This window comes from Nilaparvata lugens, chromosome 4 (genome assembly GCF_014356525.2).
Source record: "Nilaparvata lugens isolate BPH chromosome 4, ASM1435652v1, whole genome shotgun sequence".
Lineage (NCBI taxonomy): Eukaryota > Metazoa > Arthropoda > Insecta > Hemiptera > Delphacidae > Nilaparvata > Nilaparvata lugens.
Genome location: NC_052507.1, coordinates 45,655,233 through 45,672,912, shown reverse-complemented (window position 1 = coordinate 45,672,912; position 17,680 = coordinate 45,655,233). Strand labels below are relative to the sequence as shown.

The 17,680-nt window shown below is 36.1% G+C and overlaps 1 protein-coding gene across 2 annotated transcripts in view; it reads right to left on the bottom strand.

Annotated features, from left to right (window-relative positions):
- LOC111050886 (protein FAM160B1) overlaps positions 1-17,680 on the bottom strand; it is a 76,952-nt gene that overhangs the window by 34,778 nt on the left and 24,494 nt on the right. For both annotated transcript variants that reach the window (XM_039427536.1, XM_039427537.1), the window contains 7 exons: positions 13,951-14,316; positions 7,023-7,216; positions 5,792-5,885; positions 4,742-4,904; positions 3,142-3,293; positions 1,316-1,475; positions 766-862 (listed from right to left, as the gene is read on the bottom strand). In XM_039427536.1, the coding sequence (XP_039283470.1) occupies positions 766-862; positions 1,316-1,475; positions 3,142-3,293; positions 4,742-4,904; positions 5,792-5,885; positions 7,023-7,216; positions 13,951-14,316 (1,226 nt within the window). The remainder of the gene's footprint in view (positions 1-765; positions 863-1,315; positions 1,476-3,141; positions 3,294-4,741; positions 4,905-5,791; positions 5,886-7,022; positions 7,217-13,950; positions 14,317-17,680) is intronic.

Here is a 17,680-nt window from a genome sequence, read left to right as displayed (position 1 = left end):
ATTTAGTTGATAGAGCTTTTTATAGTTTACAAGAATTCCTTTCAAACCTAAACTAGGTTGAACTACTTAGTGTTAGAATTATTATGTAATAACATGACTTGTCTTATACTCCATGACTGGAGTCTTTAGGACGTAATCTAAAAAAAAAATCTACTCACATATTTAACACTTGGAGCAGGAACGTTCAAAGTTATCATCCAACCAGCAGTCACTGAGATCACTTTGTGTTGTAATAATGGCGAACACCCATAATAGGCTACGACTGATATTCCCTGCTCTTGAGTTGAAGACAGGCAGACTCACCCCTCCCCTTCCTAGGTAGTTGCCTCTCCTCTCGCACAACTTACAGCCCATCAACTAATCCTACTTCTCTAGTGCTACATATATTGATAATATTACTCTACTCTATATCAAATCTAATCATGTAAGAAGCAAATATTCACAGCATAAGTAGAAGAGTGAACAACCCGTAATTCCGCCCGGGTGCAAACGTCAGTAGAAATATCAAATCACATAGAAATAAAATGAGACAAACATTTTTGTACTAGAAATTATACTCTAATGTAAAAGCTGGATCAAATCTTACTCTACAGTATGTCATTCGTCTAAGTTCGTTAGAGAAATAGCTGAGGGTTCGCCTCTTTTTTCACTACTATTCATTTTAATGATTAGTACTTGTATAAGTGAATAAAAATAAATAGATGATCGTTATAGCAACAGTATAAATATTATTTTTAGTAAATTAATAAGAGACAGGATTCTCACCTATTTACAATTTTATCAATGTGTCCAGACGCTAGAGCTCTTCTGCTATTTGCTTCGGGAGTCATCAGCCTCTGATTAATTTCTGAATATTCAGATGCTATGAACAGAAAAGTTATGAAATTACAGAAACAATATTAAGGGAATCATTTTGAAAGTTCAAATAAAATGTTATTCATTTGAAGTTCCGCGTAAACCCGAAAATTACATGTTTCAATAGATCAAGAAAAAAATTGTTTCAGGGTACTTTTCATAATAGGCTACCCTACATTGAGGCTTACGAGTACTTTCAAGGGTCTTCATTATCAAGAAATTTATCAGAAGGGATCCTTTCATCAATAATATTAGTGATATTTTGGGGTTTTACTGTGGTTTTTAGTGATGAGTGATCCGTTTTGTTGGTAAAAATTCGCCAGAAAAAAGGTCATCTAATACGTATTTATCAGTCTATAGTGAGATCAAATTTGAATGAACATTTATGTTTTTAGAAATGAAATGTTATTAGATGATAGTTTGAAATGAATCTCCCTATATAATTATTTTCAATGTTTACCTGAATGATTCGTTTCGCGATTCTTCTCTCGCTCATCTTCTTCGTCACTCCAGGATGCAATTTGCGATGCAGACGCGTTCTGGTCTAAATACAGTCTTCTATTTACATAAGTAATCACTAAACAGTGGAGAACATGCTCATTTCCTTTCTCCAACAACACCTGTAAATGGGTAATTGATATTTATTTGGGCTTCAACGAAAATCTTGAGAATCACATGATTTTGCTTCACCTGATAAGTCGGTTTTCATACAAGAATAAGATGATGCCAGGATTCCTTGTATCCTACTGTATAGTAATACATTTTCGACAGTAAGGTTAGCTTATTTTTAAATGTCTACCTGGAATATCATCAATATCTGTAAAAATTAGGAATATCATATTGAGTAGGAAGCAATAACGTGGAAAATCATTTCAACTCTTCACAATCGGATCATGAGATTGATAATTTGTTCTTCGAAAAAAATAATATCCAACCTTCACTAGTACAGACAATTACTATGGATATCTGCAAGTTTTATTTCGCAAAAACATATAGCGACAATATTAACCATCACTAACATCGATGTGATTAGTAAGTGGATAGGCACATTTTTGGTTGGAAAATATTAAGCAAACAGTCCAACAAACCTTCCATCTCTTCAAGTCTCTCAATGTTATGTTATGTTTGAAGGGACGAATTCAAGGATTCAAAGGTTCAAAGAGCCCCACACGTCAATCGGAGCTTATTGAGGGTCCCAAGTACGTTAGATGGGCAAACCAAACTGTGTCCTTTACAAGATCCAGGAGTTTTTTCCTATACTAACATCCCATTCATCACCCGGTTGCTTGTTGCAATCCAGTGTGATATGTTTGGCAGTCTCTTCAGACTGATTAGTTCCACTCCTGGCTTTCTTTGAAGGTCCTACCGCTGAGGAAGGGGTGGCCAAGTTGCCTCTAGGGCACCCCATTCATCACCTGGTTGCTTGGCAGTCTCTTCAGACTGATTGGTCCTCGTGACCTACGTGAGTTCCACTCCTGACTTTTTTGTGGGTCCTTCCGCTGAGGGAGGGGTCGCCAAATTGCCTCTAGGACGGCTGGCGCCTGGCCACCCTCGACTCAGCCTCTTGACCCACATTTGTGCCTGGAGTTTCACCCATCTCTGGTCTCTTGGGTTTTTATTCTTTGCCCTTCCGAAACTTTGCAGGGTCAAAATCTCACCTCTCCCAAGAAATTTTGCCTGAATGGCCGCCCTTCTTTGAGCAGTGGTGAGGAAGTCTCTCAAAGTCAGGATGCAATATATACCGATAATCAGTTCTTCAGCGGCTAGTAGTGAACTTGGAAATAAAATTGTAACTTCATGATATTGGACACACTTCTTAATTACCTTGACTCTCCAGTAAGTATACTCACTGACTCCTATATATTCTGGTACATATTCTCCTCAAGTTCTCGACCTTCTTTTTAGCCTCCATAGCTGTTGGTTTTCATTTTTATTATTTCTGTTTGTCTTTCTTATGCATCAAAATTAGTGTTTCCTTCCTCTCTTTAAACATATGTGTATACAACTCTGGTTTGCGTCCATGCAGACCATTTTCTAAAAAATTATCTAGCTTAGGCTCAACTCACACTTACGCGACTCAGGTCGTGAAACTCGACTCTAGTCGAGAGCATGTTTCCAAATGGTGACACTCAGACCAGTCGATTCTAGTCTCCGCGACGTCACCATTTGAAAACACATGCTCTCGACTAGAGTCGAGTTCTTCTCGACCGAGTCGCTTAAGTGTGAGTTGAGCCTAAATCCTACGAGAAGACGAGTAGAGCAGATAGTTGAGCTATACAAAATTACCTCGAACAGACGCAAGCTTTCCAAGCTTAAAGCGGTGTCTTCGTTGAAGCAATTTAGAAGCGCTGCTTTGACTAGAGATTTTGACATGATTTCAGAGACATTGTCACGAGATACTGGTTCTCTTGATTCACCTACCATCCATATACTCATTTCTGAAATATGAAGATGGAATTGGATAAAATGAGTTTGTGAAATTATTAATTGCAAATATTTAATCGTTGTTCGAAAACTTCAACTGCCGAAATTAAATAGAAATCTAGTTACTTCTGAGAGGTAAAGGCATTACCTATTCCATTGAAATCGTTTGAGGTAAAATTTTAAAATGGAAAAGGAGTAGTTTTAGAGAATGTGTATTAATTGTGATGGTCTGATGTGTCAAGCTCATTCAATATATAGCACAAGGAGAGCAGCCAACAACATGTTGTGGCTGCTAAGGCCTCACAACTCCTCTTTCAGTGTTTTGTTCTACTTCATTTCTCATAGTTTGCCGCCTATTCAAATAACAGTAATTAACAACACAAACTTTCAACAAACAAGTTTTTGAATGGCTTTTGACATTGACACATTCAACAATTGAGAGCTTGTTTTGTTGATTCTAAGGGCCGGTTTCCAAGCTCGGGATTTGACCAAGTTCTAGATTTTAAACAGCTGGAGTCAGAAAATTGGCTTTCCTAAACGGGGCGTAGTCGTAGTCATTGTCACAGTCACGTTTGAATTAAATTTCAAAAAAACTAGAAAATTAAACACAAAATAAAATAAAGAAAGATTAGTGTAAAGTTTCAGCTATTTTGAATTATTTAGAAATGTTTAATTTCGTCAAGGAAAAACGTTTCCAATTATAGAAATGAGAAAATAAAAACTGCGACTACGCCCCGTTTTGGAAAGCTAATTTTCTGACTCCAGCTGCTTAAAGTCTAGAACTTAGCTGAATCCCGAGCTCGAAAACCGGCCCTAAATGTTTTGAATTTAATTTGTGATTTTTATGCTTGAATAATGATCAAATATTCAATGATGATCGAAATTGAGCACATTGATAATTATGGAATAGTTGAAATTTTCATGGATGTTCTAAAAATTAATTGAAGCGAAACTGTGTGAATGTGTGTGTGAATAAATCATCCCAAACCCCCTTTTCTTCAAATTCTCCTACTTGTACACGAATAAGTTTCAATTCAGCAACTAGTACTTCAGTTTTGCCAGGGTAGAGTAGAGAATATATCTGATCCAGTATTCTTATTAATTAAAGTGCAATTTTATTATTTTTTCTTGTTTCTGGATTGATTGTATGTAATTTGATCTATATTTTTAGCATAGTAAAACTTATTTGATTTGATGTGCATTACAAACGCAGGATAGTTGTTACTGTCCGTTGTTATTATAAAAACAACAGTTGTAGACCTAATCTTTCATGGGTAAGGTATTTCATGGAATAGGGAAACTAGGAGAACTAGGTAGGCGGATTACATGAAGTATTGCAATGAATTACATTTGAGTTCAATGGAAGGAGCTACATAATTTGACTTCTATTGCAAATTCCAACTTACTTTAGATAATATAATACTAAAATTGGATAGAAATTCATTTGAATGCATTTACTTACCTCTGTTGAGGGCTGGGGCGGATGCCATTTTAAAGCACTTGCAAATTATTGATAAGAACAATATGTTGGAGAAGTCTTCAGCTGGAAAAATCTCCACAAAGAAGTGCGTTCTTAAAGAAGATGCCAAGCCATCAGCTATCGAGAGTTGAGCCTCTTTTATCAGCTGAAAAATAGTATCATATAAAACCTTTGAAAATCAACCTATCTCATCCCAGAGACGTATAACGTACGGTGACGTATAACCAAACTGTCGTATAACCTAGAAGGTTATGTTTATTAATGTTTCAAAGGTAAAAGGGGAGGTTGGTGAATTAGGTTTTTGCTTTTAAATGTTCCCGTGTTTCGGATGGACACGTTAAGTCGTCGGTCCCGGCTGCCTAAAAAGCAGTCGTTAGGTCATGTCAGAGGCTCTGAAATTGATCAGTTGCGACCTGAAAACTCTGACACCAGACCTGAGCCAGCCAGGTCACTCGATATTATTATTATTTTTATTAATGTAAAAATGCTTGAATATGGAATGTTTTGATAATTTAAGTTAATAAACCCAAGCTTAGGGATAGGGTTAGGCTTTGCTGTACTCTACCTTATAGTATAAGATATTTTGCTCACCAAAAAACTCTGTCTGAATAAACTGAACTATTCATGCATAGGAATTCCTGATTATAAATATATTACAATCTAAGCCTAATGCACTTCATTCGATGGATGGAACATTTTTTTAATTGTAATTGAATAGTTGTGGAACGTAACATTATGTGCAGGATGAAAAACCTGTATTTCACTAAAAGGCAGATTGGATGAAATTTCTAAAATTACATTTCACTTCAATACATTATCTTTCTGGTTCTTTTCTTTTCATTGAAAATAGGAGCTGCCATTTTAGTTTGAAACTAAGTTGAAAATAGATTAATGAAATCCTAATATTAACGATATTCATCAAACATTTTTTGCAAAGAGAAGATTAAGAAAGCGAGAGCCTATCTGTGGAGTAAACTTGATTGGATTTATGTTCATTTTTTATTGATGGAATAGATTCAAATGTAAGCTCACCTGGTCACAATAATCAAACCAGGTGAAGAAAGCGAGAGCCTCTCTGTAGCCATTGGCCGTAGCACATGTCTCAAGCGCCACTGGAACATCCAATCTGTAAATAACACATAAATAATAATCTGTAAATAATAATAATTATCTGAAAAATAACTATCGGGATTGATTACAACTATTAACAAATAACTATTGATTGCAACTACATAGTTAAAATTTAAAATAATGAATATCCACACTAAAAGTTTTTCATAGAACTTTAATAAGAAGAGCAGGGTTTCAATACATTTATTAGAAATATTAGCAATTCTTTATCACTCCTATTTTCCACGAACTAGCCTAGAGCATACGGGAGTCACTCTCAGAGAAAATCACCATCACAAAATTACTTCACATTTATACAAAAGACGAATTAAGAAGAGAGTTTTAGAGAAAACTGCCTCCTAGTAGTTTTCTATGCTATTGTATGAATTATTCTGAAATGAACCAATATAGAGCCACTGTTTCATCAAAAACATGATGTTTACATGAGTAAGTTATAATAATTGTGGATTTAAGTAAAATTTTTAATATTTTTGCAATTGTGAAGGAAGATTTTTGTTTAAATTTGTATTTTAAAATAGAATAATCTGATAAATTCAAAATTGTAGTAGATTAATTTTTTTAACTCGAAATAGTATTCGAATTGAGTTAAGATTTTTACATAACCTCTAGACTGTGTATTCCAAATTAAGGTTTAGAGCAGTTTTGGGCGAATGCCTGTTGTTTTTACCTGGATTGTATTTGTAAATAAATAAATAAATGAAAGAGATTAAAGTTTATAATCGACTATCTCTCAGAGTATATTGGAGTAATTGTAGGAATTATTCAGAAAACTTCTCATGCAGATACTTTAATCCCGATACATTTGAAATGGAAACCTACTGGAGGAGATGGGGAGCAGGAGGTAGGGTCCAAATCAGGCGCGGATCCAGGGACGGGCGATCTGTTTAAAGTTTTTGGCCAAAATTTTGAAGTGGTGTTTGGAAAAACTACAATTACTACTGTAGTTGCGGAAATAAGTGTTTGAAAATCGGCTCAACAAAAAGTATATTTTCCATTTACCATAATATATATATAACTTGGCTTCTGCATCAAAAACGAATAAACATCACAAATTTGATTACTGTTATTCATCGACTTTTCTCATAAGTCACGAATTTTCATTTATGAGAGAAACTGTAAAGTATTTACTCACCCCCAGCTGACATGGAGCTCATCAAGCAAATTTGGATCCAAAGTTGGTGGAATTTCGACTAGAAGTGAGCACAGCTTAGATGCGATTGTCAGACAAATTTGAGAATTCTGCAGAACCGTATTGACAAACTTGCTGTCGGGAAGGGATACTAGAAGCATAATCCCTTGACATACTTTCAGGCGTATCTTGGAATCCTGGAAAGCAAACACAAAGCTTTAACGCAACAATTTATCATGTAGAAATTTGGTAATGACCAAAATTCTAAAATTTGGTAATGACCACAATCCTTGAGACAGGGTTGAACTAAAATTTATCAAAACAGATCAGAAGTTTGGAAATTACAAAAAAAGTGGAAGAGTGTCTAATAATAAATGACTACTAAAAGTGACTCAATTCAAGGAAATACCACAGAAGAGCACAATAGCACTGAATGAGAAATCAGTCCATGTTTCGTTTTATAGAGCTTAATTATTAACCAAAGCCTAGTGATATCACCATACGATGATTTAGTAGGAATTAGCTTGACAGTATATTTTCAGAGATGATTAGTGATGTGAGCCGGGTAAATGCCCAGCGGATAGGTAAATATAAATTGGGTATTTACCCAAGGCCTGGGTAAATACCCAAAAACTGGGTATTTATATTTTTTAAAGAATTTGGAGAAGATTGAGTTGTCTCTTTGCCGTAACTATCCTCCAAGGATAGTGACATGATGATAAAATGTATTCAACAGTCTCTCATGCAGTCCCAAATAGCATTTTACTCCTGAGCATGATTGACATAAATACCCAAGTACTGGGTATTTCCTTTGTTATTGTGGTGTTACATCTTATTGAAAATTACGAAAAATTTTATTAATTATTAATGACTATTATCCAGATTCAGTGAGTAGGAAATTTTTACCAGTCAAGTATCATTCTCACATGCAGTCCATTTTCTAAAGGAAAATCATAACATAATATTAAATAACAGTGGAAGCATGTTCTTGTTCATTTTTTTAATGTAGTGAAGAATTTGATTTAAAATATAAAAGATATCTAATTATTTATTTTTGAAATATAAATTTACTATATATTATAAATAATTAATTTTATTTCTATTGGTCAACAATACTATAGCCATCTAGTCTAAAGACTAATGATCTAATTTTTTTCTATCCAAAAATACTACTTGAAAAATTGAACAGTGAATTTCTCATTGGGAACTCTTACTGCTATTGTTTAATTAATATGTAAACTTATTGACTGCACTATAGAAGCTAGATTCACTCAATCACTGCTCTGCTCTTTCACTGGACACTACTTGAACAAGCACTACACTAGTTCAAACGGTTTCCTCCTTTTGAGCCTTCGCACCAAACCTCCATTGTCTAGCAGCTGGATCGCCTCGACGTTGTCATGTTGGTGCAGTCACCCCTCGTGCCTCTCTGCATGCCTCTGGATCTCGGTGGACACCAGGTTGACGTGCAGGTCTCTATGAAGATCGCTGTTCAAGGAGCATCCACAATGTTCCTCAGCACTTTGTTTTGAAAAAGTTGTATGACATTGATGTTGCTGTCTTTGGAACACCCCCAAAGTTGTATACCATACGTCCATACTGGCTTTAATATCTGTTTGTACAGAAGTACTTTGTTTCGGATTGAAAGAATGGAGTTTCTTCCGATCAGTCAATACAGCTTCTTATATTTGATTCCAAGCTCTTCTCTCTTCTTGACATGGGCCTTCCAGCGAAGCTTTGCGTCCAAGGTCATACCTAGATACTTGGCATCATTAGCATATGGTACAACTTGGTTGTTGATAGTTATTGGTATGGGCAGGTCCTTCTTATTGGTGAAATTGATGTGAATCGACTTTGCTTCATTCAATTTCATTCTCCACTTTCTAGTCCAATCTTGAATTTTGTTGATGGATCTCTGTAGTTTCTCTGTTGCAATATGAATATTACTGTCTACTGATAATATGGCTGTATCGTCAGCAAATGTTACTGTAGTATTCTCTTCAAGGCTGGGAATATCGCTGGTGTAGAGTAGGTAAAGAACTGGTCCCAGAACACTGCCTTGCGGAACTCCTGTTTTAATTTCCTTCAGATCAGAATATGAACTTTCATGCCTGACCCTAAAGTATCTGTCAGTCAGATAGGATTGTAATATATCTGTATATTGGTTTGGTAGCACTTTTTTGAGCTTGAAAATAAAACCTTCATGCCATACTTTATCAAAAGCTTGCCCTATATCACGGAAAGCTGCTGAACAAACTTCTCTATCACATTTATAATTCTATGCACTTGATCTATTGTTGAGTGTTTCACTCTGAAGCCGAATTGAAGATTTGGAATTACGTGCTGTCTCTCAATTATTGGTTTTAGCCTACTCAGTAAAATCCTTTCAAACAACTTGGATAGGACCGGTAACAATGATATTGGCCTATATGATGATACTTAATCCTCTGCTACTTTCCATATTCCTGGTACGAATTTTAGTCTGAAAGAAGCATTCAAAATGTTTGTTAATTTCACTATTGCTTTCCTTGGTAGGTGCTTGAGGACTGAGCCAGTTATCATGTCAAATCAAGGGGTTTTTTTTATTCAGATTTCTTATTTCTCTTCTCACCTCTTCTACTGTGACACACATTATTTCTTGATTCGGCTGTAAGATATTCTCATCAGCTTCTAAAGTTTCCTCTTCACCTGTGTTGTTTGGCTGGAAAACGTTTATAAGATGATCCGCAAATGCCTGTGCCTTTCCATCACTACTCCTTGCCCATTGTCTGTTCTGCTTTCTGAGAGGAGATTGTTGAATGTTTTTTTTTTATTTTTTTAGCTGCCTTCCAGAGTGAGTAGTCCGTACTGCATTGTGCTATCAAGTTTCTCAAGTAACTATTAATTGATTCATCCTTGATAAATTGAATTTCCCTCCTTAGTTCTTGAGTGAGAATGTTCAAAACTCTTTTGTCTTGGGGGAACATGATTGCTGCCATCACCTTCTAGCTCTTCGTTTTTCAACAATCAATTCTCTGATTTCCGCAGGGTAATTATTTCCAGTGGTTCTTCTTCTGATTTGTGGAGTATTACACGATGCTGAAGTCACAAACTTCTCCAACTCTCGATCAATTTGTTTTTCGTTTCTCAATGGTGAGTTCAATTCTATTCTTTCCTTCAGCATCTGTTAGAAACCATCCCAATGAGTGCGGCTATTCGCTAAACCAAGGACAAGTATTTTCCTTCCGTACTTTACTTTACTTTTACTTTACTTTTCTTGTTCGTCACAATTATTAAACTGCATTAAGGGAGCAACGATCCCGCAGTATATGACACGTCAAAGTTTAATCTAATATCTACCATCCCTCATATTTCAACATAACAGATCCCACATAACATACATCAATCAAACATTATTCAACAATGAAGTCTGCTAACCTGTACGGACACAATACAATAAGGAATTCCCTGAGTGATTTTTTGAACTCCTTCAAGCCATCAATTTCTCTCATGTGAGATGGGATTGAATTAAATATTTTCATTCCCATATATAAAACGGGCCACTCTCCAGCAGGCTTAGTCTGTGATGTGGGTAAACAAAACCTCTAAATCGTGTATTATGGGGATGACTCACCTGGTTCTCCTCATACATTCGTCTATTTTTAAAAACGAAGATTGCTAAATCTAATATATAAATAGCAGGAGCCGTCAGCAATCTCTTTTCTTTAAAATAAGGTCTGCAAGAGCGCATTGTATTAATCTTATAAATTATCCTAATGGCTTTCTTCTGCAGTATGAAATTTCCATTATTCTCTATACTTTTTCCCCAAAAAATAACTCCATATCTCATAACTGACAGAAAATAAGCATGATATACAAAAAGAACAGTTTTTTCACTCCCTACTCTAGCCATTACTCTTAATGCAAACAAGGCTCTATTCAATTTACTAGTGACATGAGAAATATGTAGCTTCCACTTCGAATCACTCTCCACCATCAGACCCAAGAATGTCGTGGAATCAGAAGTTTCAACTCTACTTTGAGTATTCAAGTTTATTCCAAAACTTTTATAGTCTCTACTGAAGGGAATTACTTTAGTTTTTTGCAGTTCAAACTAAGACTATTCTGAACAAACCACGAATCTAATTCAGCATGACACCTCTCAGCCTCTCTTATCAAACATTCACTGTTTCTACTGGTGATTGAATCACTCAGAGTCATAATGATGGGTGAGTGGTCGGAATTAAAATCGAAACTATCCTCTAAATGCAAATAATTAACTGATATATTCTTTGTCAGGAAGAAATCTATGAGATCTGGGATTTTCATCGTATCGGTGGGCCAGTAGGTTGGTTTACCAGTTGAAAGAGCTTCGCACCTCATCTCTTTTATTGCTGTCTTCCCTTGTGTGTTGTTAAGCGCGATCCCCAATGCACGTGCTTTGCATTGAAATCACCACCAAGAATGAATTTATCTCCTAACATATCAAGCAATGTCGAATACTCCTCTCTTCTGATGGAATATCTGGGAAGGACAGTAAATAGCTGCAACAACGAAGTGATAATTTACTGCTTGCACTGCTATACCTATCAATTGAATTCTATCACTTTCGAGTTTCACTTGTTCATGATGTTGTAGATTGTCTCTGATGATGATGGCACTTCCACCCCTCGCAACATTGCTGGGATGTAAAGCATGATAGATCTTAAAGCCTTTGAATTTGATAAACGATTGATTTGTAAAATGAGTTTCAGATATAAGACATATATCTATTTTTTCTATGTGTAGAACTGCTTCTAACTCCTGTTGCCGTTGTAACAATCCATTCGCGGTCCATTCCATTATTTTTAGTGAATGAATCATTTGAATTTCAGTACTTTACTCTGTTCTAACTTCTGAAATTTAGATTGTAGTGAGGTGATTATTTGCTATTGTCTATCCAGTTTCGCCAAGATGAGATGCAAAATATTATTGGTGCCTTCTTCTACTTCACTTTTTGGCTCTTCCAATTTCGGTCTATTTTCTTTTGAGGCAATCTGGGCGAAAGTTAGTTTCTTAACTACACTACCATTGTTTAGATTGTGAGCTTCTGTATTTTCCGTGGTAATTTTTGGTGGGATATTTTGAATGATTTTCTTTCGTGAATCTGCAATAGTTTTTGTTTTAGTAGAATTCCTGATTTTTTGCAATTCGATTGTGACAGTGCAACCTCGATAGCTGGCTGGATGTGCTTCACCGCAATGAATACATTTTGGTTGAGCATCGTTGGGTTTTAAACATTCCTTTGTTTGGTGTTTACCTGCACACTTAACACACCTCGGCTCCTTGTTACAATATTTTTGTGTGTGGCCGTATGCTTGGCAATGTTTGCATTGCGGTATCAGATCGGCCTTCTTCAGTGCTTCAACCTCCACTCTACAGCCAAGTATATTTTTCAATTAAAATACTGTTTTTCTATCTTCTTCCGCGCTGAATGATACCATGAACATATCTCTTGTCTTCCACCTCAGCTTGTTTAGAACTTCTAGAACTTTCAATCCTCGTACTTTCAGAGTTCTGCGTTGCTTCTCTCTAGCTCCTTCCTCTTCTCATCAGATTCCTTCCAGGCGATGAAAAATTCCTGCTCAGCTGAAGATTTGAGTTTATTTGCTTTTATGTATTGATCCGGTGAACACTGAATTTCTGGTGTATTTGCCATGTTGTTGGTATCCATCCTCTCGTTAGTGGCTTCCTTTTCTTCTTGCTCTGATGCAGGAAAACTAGATGGCTCCACTTAGTCGGACATAGTGTGATTTTGCTACCATACATTTCAAACAGCACTCGTAATCAACACTCACGCACACGGAAACGCGAATGCGACATATATAACGGCCGCGTAAAGCAGGTCGCTTTGCTTGCATAAAATACCGCGGTTGACGACCGATACTCGATGCAATATTTTTGTTCCACTTTTGATCGCGAACAAAACTGCTGACTCACTACTTCTACACTACACTATTACTACTCCACTATACGTCCGTTCTCTACGAGTTCTAACGCAATACTATACGTTAATAATTAATGTAAATAAAATGTAATAGATAACTACTGTGATAGATAAATACTGTTATTTTATTTTAAAATTCTTTCAATAATTATTATTGAGTACCAGTTTTAGGTAGAAATACATGTATAAAACTTATAAAGAATTAGCTTACTCTTATTTACCCAGTTTCTTCTTAAAATAAAAAATCCTGTTTATTTTCAATTTTGAGTAATATTTGAAAAATAATAATCAATTGAAAAAATTGCATTATAGCTAAGACAATGCCATACATACAATCACAATATCATACAATGACAATTATAATGTATTCAGGGGTATAAAAATCCATGATTCCATAAATTTACCCGGGTATAATGGTACCCAATTTACCCGGGTATTTTTGAATTTCGGGTATTTACCCGGGTAAATAGCCTGGGTATTTAGTTTTAAATAACCGGGTATTTTACATCACTAGAGATGATAGAATCTCATTATAGCCAAAATTAGAACTGGCTAGTAACACAAATGTCTAAGCCGTCACTAATGTCGACTGGCAATGGAATGAGTCCTAGGGTCTGGAATGGTCGAGATGAATTTTCAACAAGATACAGACATTTTATTTTTTTTTTAAATGCAATTTACAAAATAAAAATCGTATCTACTCAAACACAGTTTCAATACAAATATCAACAAAAATCAAACCAATTTCATGAATACACTAAGGCTCAACTCACACTTACGCGACTCAGGTCGAGATGAGACTCGAATCTAGTCGAGAGCATGTGTTTTCAAATGGTGACGTCGCGGAAACTAGAATCGACTGGTCTGAGTGTCACCATTTGGAAACACATGCTCTCGACTAGAGTCTAAGGTCGAAAACTTGATGAGAATATGTACCAGAATATAGGAGTCAGTGAGTATACTTACTGCAGAGTCCAGGTAACTAAGAAGCGAGTCCAATATCATGAACTCATTGCAAAATACTGGATCATCATCGGTCTCGGAAGCAAGACCAATATCACTACTATTTTCATAAATATCACAGCCTTCATCGACTGAGCCACTGGTGGCACTGGTGGCAGCCGGCAACAGCTTTGGCGTCCTAGAACGGGGACTTGGAATGTAGGGACGGAAGAGGGGGTTGTTGAGCGGAGGAGTGTAGCACTCAGCAGGCTCAGCTTCACTGCCATTGGCCAACAGTGGATTGCTCAGAAACGCAGAGCTCACTGAATAGTGACTACTGGCCTCACTGTCCACGCTACTGCGTCTGTCCAGGGTTGGCGTTCGAGGAACCTGAAAACAAAACACAAACAAATTTAGAAAAGAATAGGATCTTTTCCGTTATGTGCCAAGAAATGTACTCCGTCCAATTTCTACTTTGGTGTAGTTCTAGTAGTTCTAATTTTCGCTACTAGGCTGCGTTACTATCGCACTTCCATCGTTTAGCGGGTAATGAGAATTCAATTTGAAATCTGTAAAATGTATAAAAATTGGAAGAAAACTTGAAAGTTGTTTATCAGAGGTGATTTCTACTACGGTACCATTGATACGACTACGAGTCACAAGTTGAATTTCAAAGTTTTCTATTCGTAAAATCCCGACATTGTTATTCATTAAAGTACTAACAACATAAATGCTAATCCATCTCATTAATGAAGCAAGGGTGTAATATTAACAGAATAAAGACATTCAATTTGTTGAATAAATTCAAGCGAGTTGTGAAAATATTTGATAGTTGATAATACAGGTAAAGTGTCACCAATATATTTCACAATCCATATTTTGCGGTCTCCACTCAGTATGATGTCTTTTGGATTGTAGGCCTATGTGTGTCACTAAATGCACTTTTAAATCTATAAATAAAACTGACTTTTAATCTAAATTAAACCTATATACTCAAATTCGAACAACTATGGTACATCACTCCAAATCTAACTAATCTAACCAACTAAAGGCTGTAATGATACGACTATAGATGAGAAATTCGATTTTTGAAATTTCTAAAATGAGAATGACAGTGGAAAAAATAGGAGAATAGCGTTGCCGATTCTCTGCCTTGCCACTGCCTTCTATAGAGGATTGCTGATACCGGCATACATGTCTATATTGTTGAAAACGATCTGGCAACGTTGAAAATGTAAAAAGGGATAGCGCTATGTGTTTTTTCGAATGATAGACAAGGATTGCAACACCAATGTTAATCAATACTTTCATCATAACATGGAACTCACTCAAGTACCCTTGTTATTATTCTATAAAACAACTAGTTTCGTATACTTTTATGACATTCTCTAGTGTAAAAAATGTGGGCAAAAAATGGGTTAATCTATGGGTAAGTTAGTCTACGCCTATTGTAATTATATTCATAGGTTTAAAAGTGCATTTAGTGACGGACATAGGCCTACACACCAAAAGACATCATACTGAGTGGAGCCCGCAAAATATGGATTGTGAAATATATTGGTAAGTGACACTTTACCTGTATTATTTACATCGTTCTAGGAGATTTGAACATCAACACAAAAGAACCAAATCAGCACAGGCAACTGGAAGACTATGATAATCTACTCAGTGAATATGGATTCCTACATTGTATAAAGCAGGCAACTCGTATTGGAAATAATAGCGCTTCATGTATAGATCATATTCTGATAAACTTTAAAAAAGATATAATACCAATAGTTTTCCCAAATTCTATCACAGATCATTTTATAACTATTCTGGGAATTAAATATGATGCGGTGGAACACAATCACAACAGAAGAAAACCCTAATATGAAAGTATTGATTATAATAAACTTTCATTAGCACTAACGAATGAGATCTGGAATTCCGTGTACCTGCAGGAATGCGCTGATAGTGCTTTGAAGAGAATGATAGAAATACTGAAGAAATACACAGAAGAATGTAAAGTTATTAAAAGAGTATCGCACACAAAAATAAAAATTGAGCCTTGGATTACAAATGAATTAATTACATAAATAAGGAAGAGAGATAAATTACACAGACAAAGCAATTATAATACAGCGAATCTACAGCTTAGAGTGTATTATAGAATGTACAGAAATCTACTAACAACTGTAATAGAAAATGCGAAGAAACAATACTTTTCAAGGCGATTTGAAACTTCCAGCAACTCTAAGCAAACATGGGAAGTAAGAAGAGAAATAACTGAAGTGCAACGGCCAAGAACACAAATCCACTTGGAAGGGAGAGAATTGAAATTGGGAGATGATGATAAAGATATGGCAAATTTTATGAAAAGTGTATCAAAACAAGACTGATCAGCTTTCTTGAAAAAAAAATCTTCTATCGCCAAACCAATATGGTTATAGATCTAGTTGCAGTACAAATGATGCTATCCACTATGTGACCACTCAGATTTCCGATAAAATAAACACTGAAGAGAAACCATTAGCAGTATTCTTAGATTTAAAGAAGGCTTTTGATACCGTGTCACATGACATTCTTCTTTCAAGGCTTGATAACTGTGGAATAAGAGGAGTCGCATGGAATCTTTTCAAGAGCTACCTATCAAACCGAACACAATGTGTCAGAGTCAATGGATGTATAAGCAACAAGCTGACTGTAAAGTTTGGAGTGCCACAAGGAACAGTACTAGGACCAATTCTTTTTCTTCTCTACATAAATCCATTATGCAACATGGAAATTAATGGATCAATCACCACCTTTGCAGATGATACTGTTCTACTGTTCTCTGAACCGACCTGGGAGATGACCTGGAGAGAAGCCGAGACTGGACTTCAGAGGGTGTCTCGCTGGCTCAGTGAAAATCTGCTAACATTGAACCATGAGAAAACCTTCTTTCTGACCTTTTCGGCGACTCAACATGGACAGCCAACAGGAGATAAGATAGTAATCAAGAATCAACGGAATAACACTTCATACACAGTTCACAGGAAACAGTCACAGAAAATACCTGGGAGTTACTATGGACTCTTTTCTGCGCTGGGATCATCATCTCGCTGGGAAGACCATCTACAGATTCAGGATTCTGAGGACACTGGTCGACAAGGGATGTCTAAGAGTTATCTACTTCTCTCTAGTACAGTACCTAATGCTGTATGGTATTGTGGGATGGGGAGGTGCAAGCTTCTAGCACATCGAACCGCTCCTCAGGGTACAGAAGCTGATCATGAGGATCATCAACCAGAAGCCTCCACGCTATTCATCAGACCAGCTATTCAATGAGTTTGACGTGATGGATCCAAGACAGTTTTACTCCAAGGAGATACTATGCAGATTACACAAGAACCCAACAACATTTCAAACCAGAAACCACAACCACAACACCAGATACAGGAATCTTCTCATCACCAGTGTTGCAAGGAAGGCACTATACCAGAGACATTTCAATCATTTAGCACCAAAATTATATAATCTACTCCTGCAAACTTTAAACACATCATAGGAAACATTATTTCAAACAACAACTAACCACCTAATGACTTACTAAACTCTAACTAATTAATAATACGCACAAAAAAACTAACAAAACCTACTCTAGAACATGGTACGCCATAGTGGAGTAGGTCAATTTCCACACAGAAAAAACTTAAGAAGTAGAGGACACATTACAAGAATTTTTTGTAACTAACTATTGTATGTAATATTGTAATTTATCTAATATTTTGTG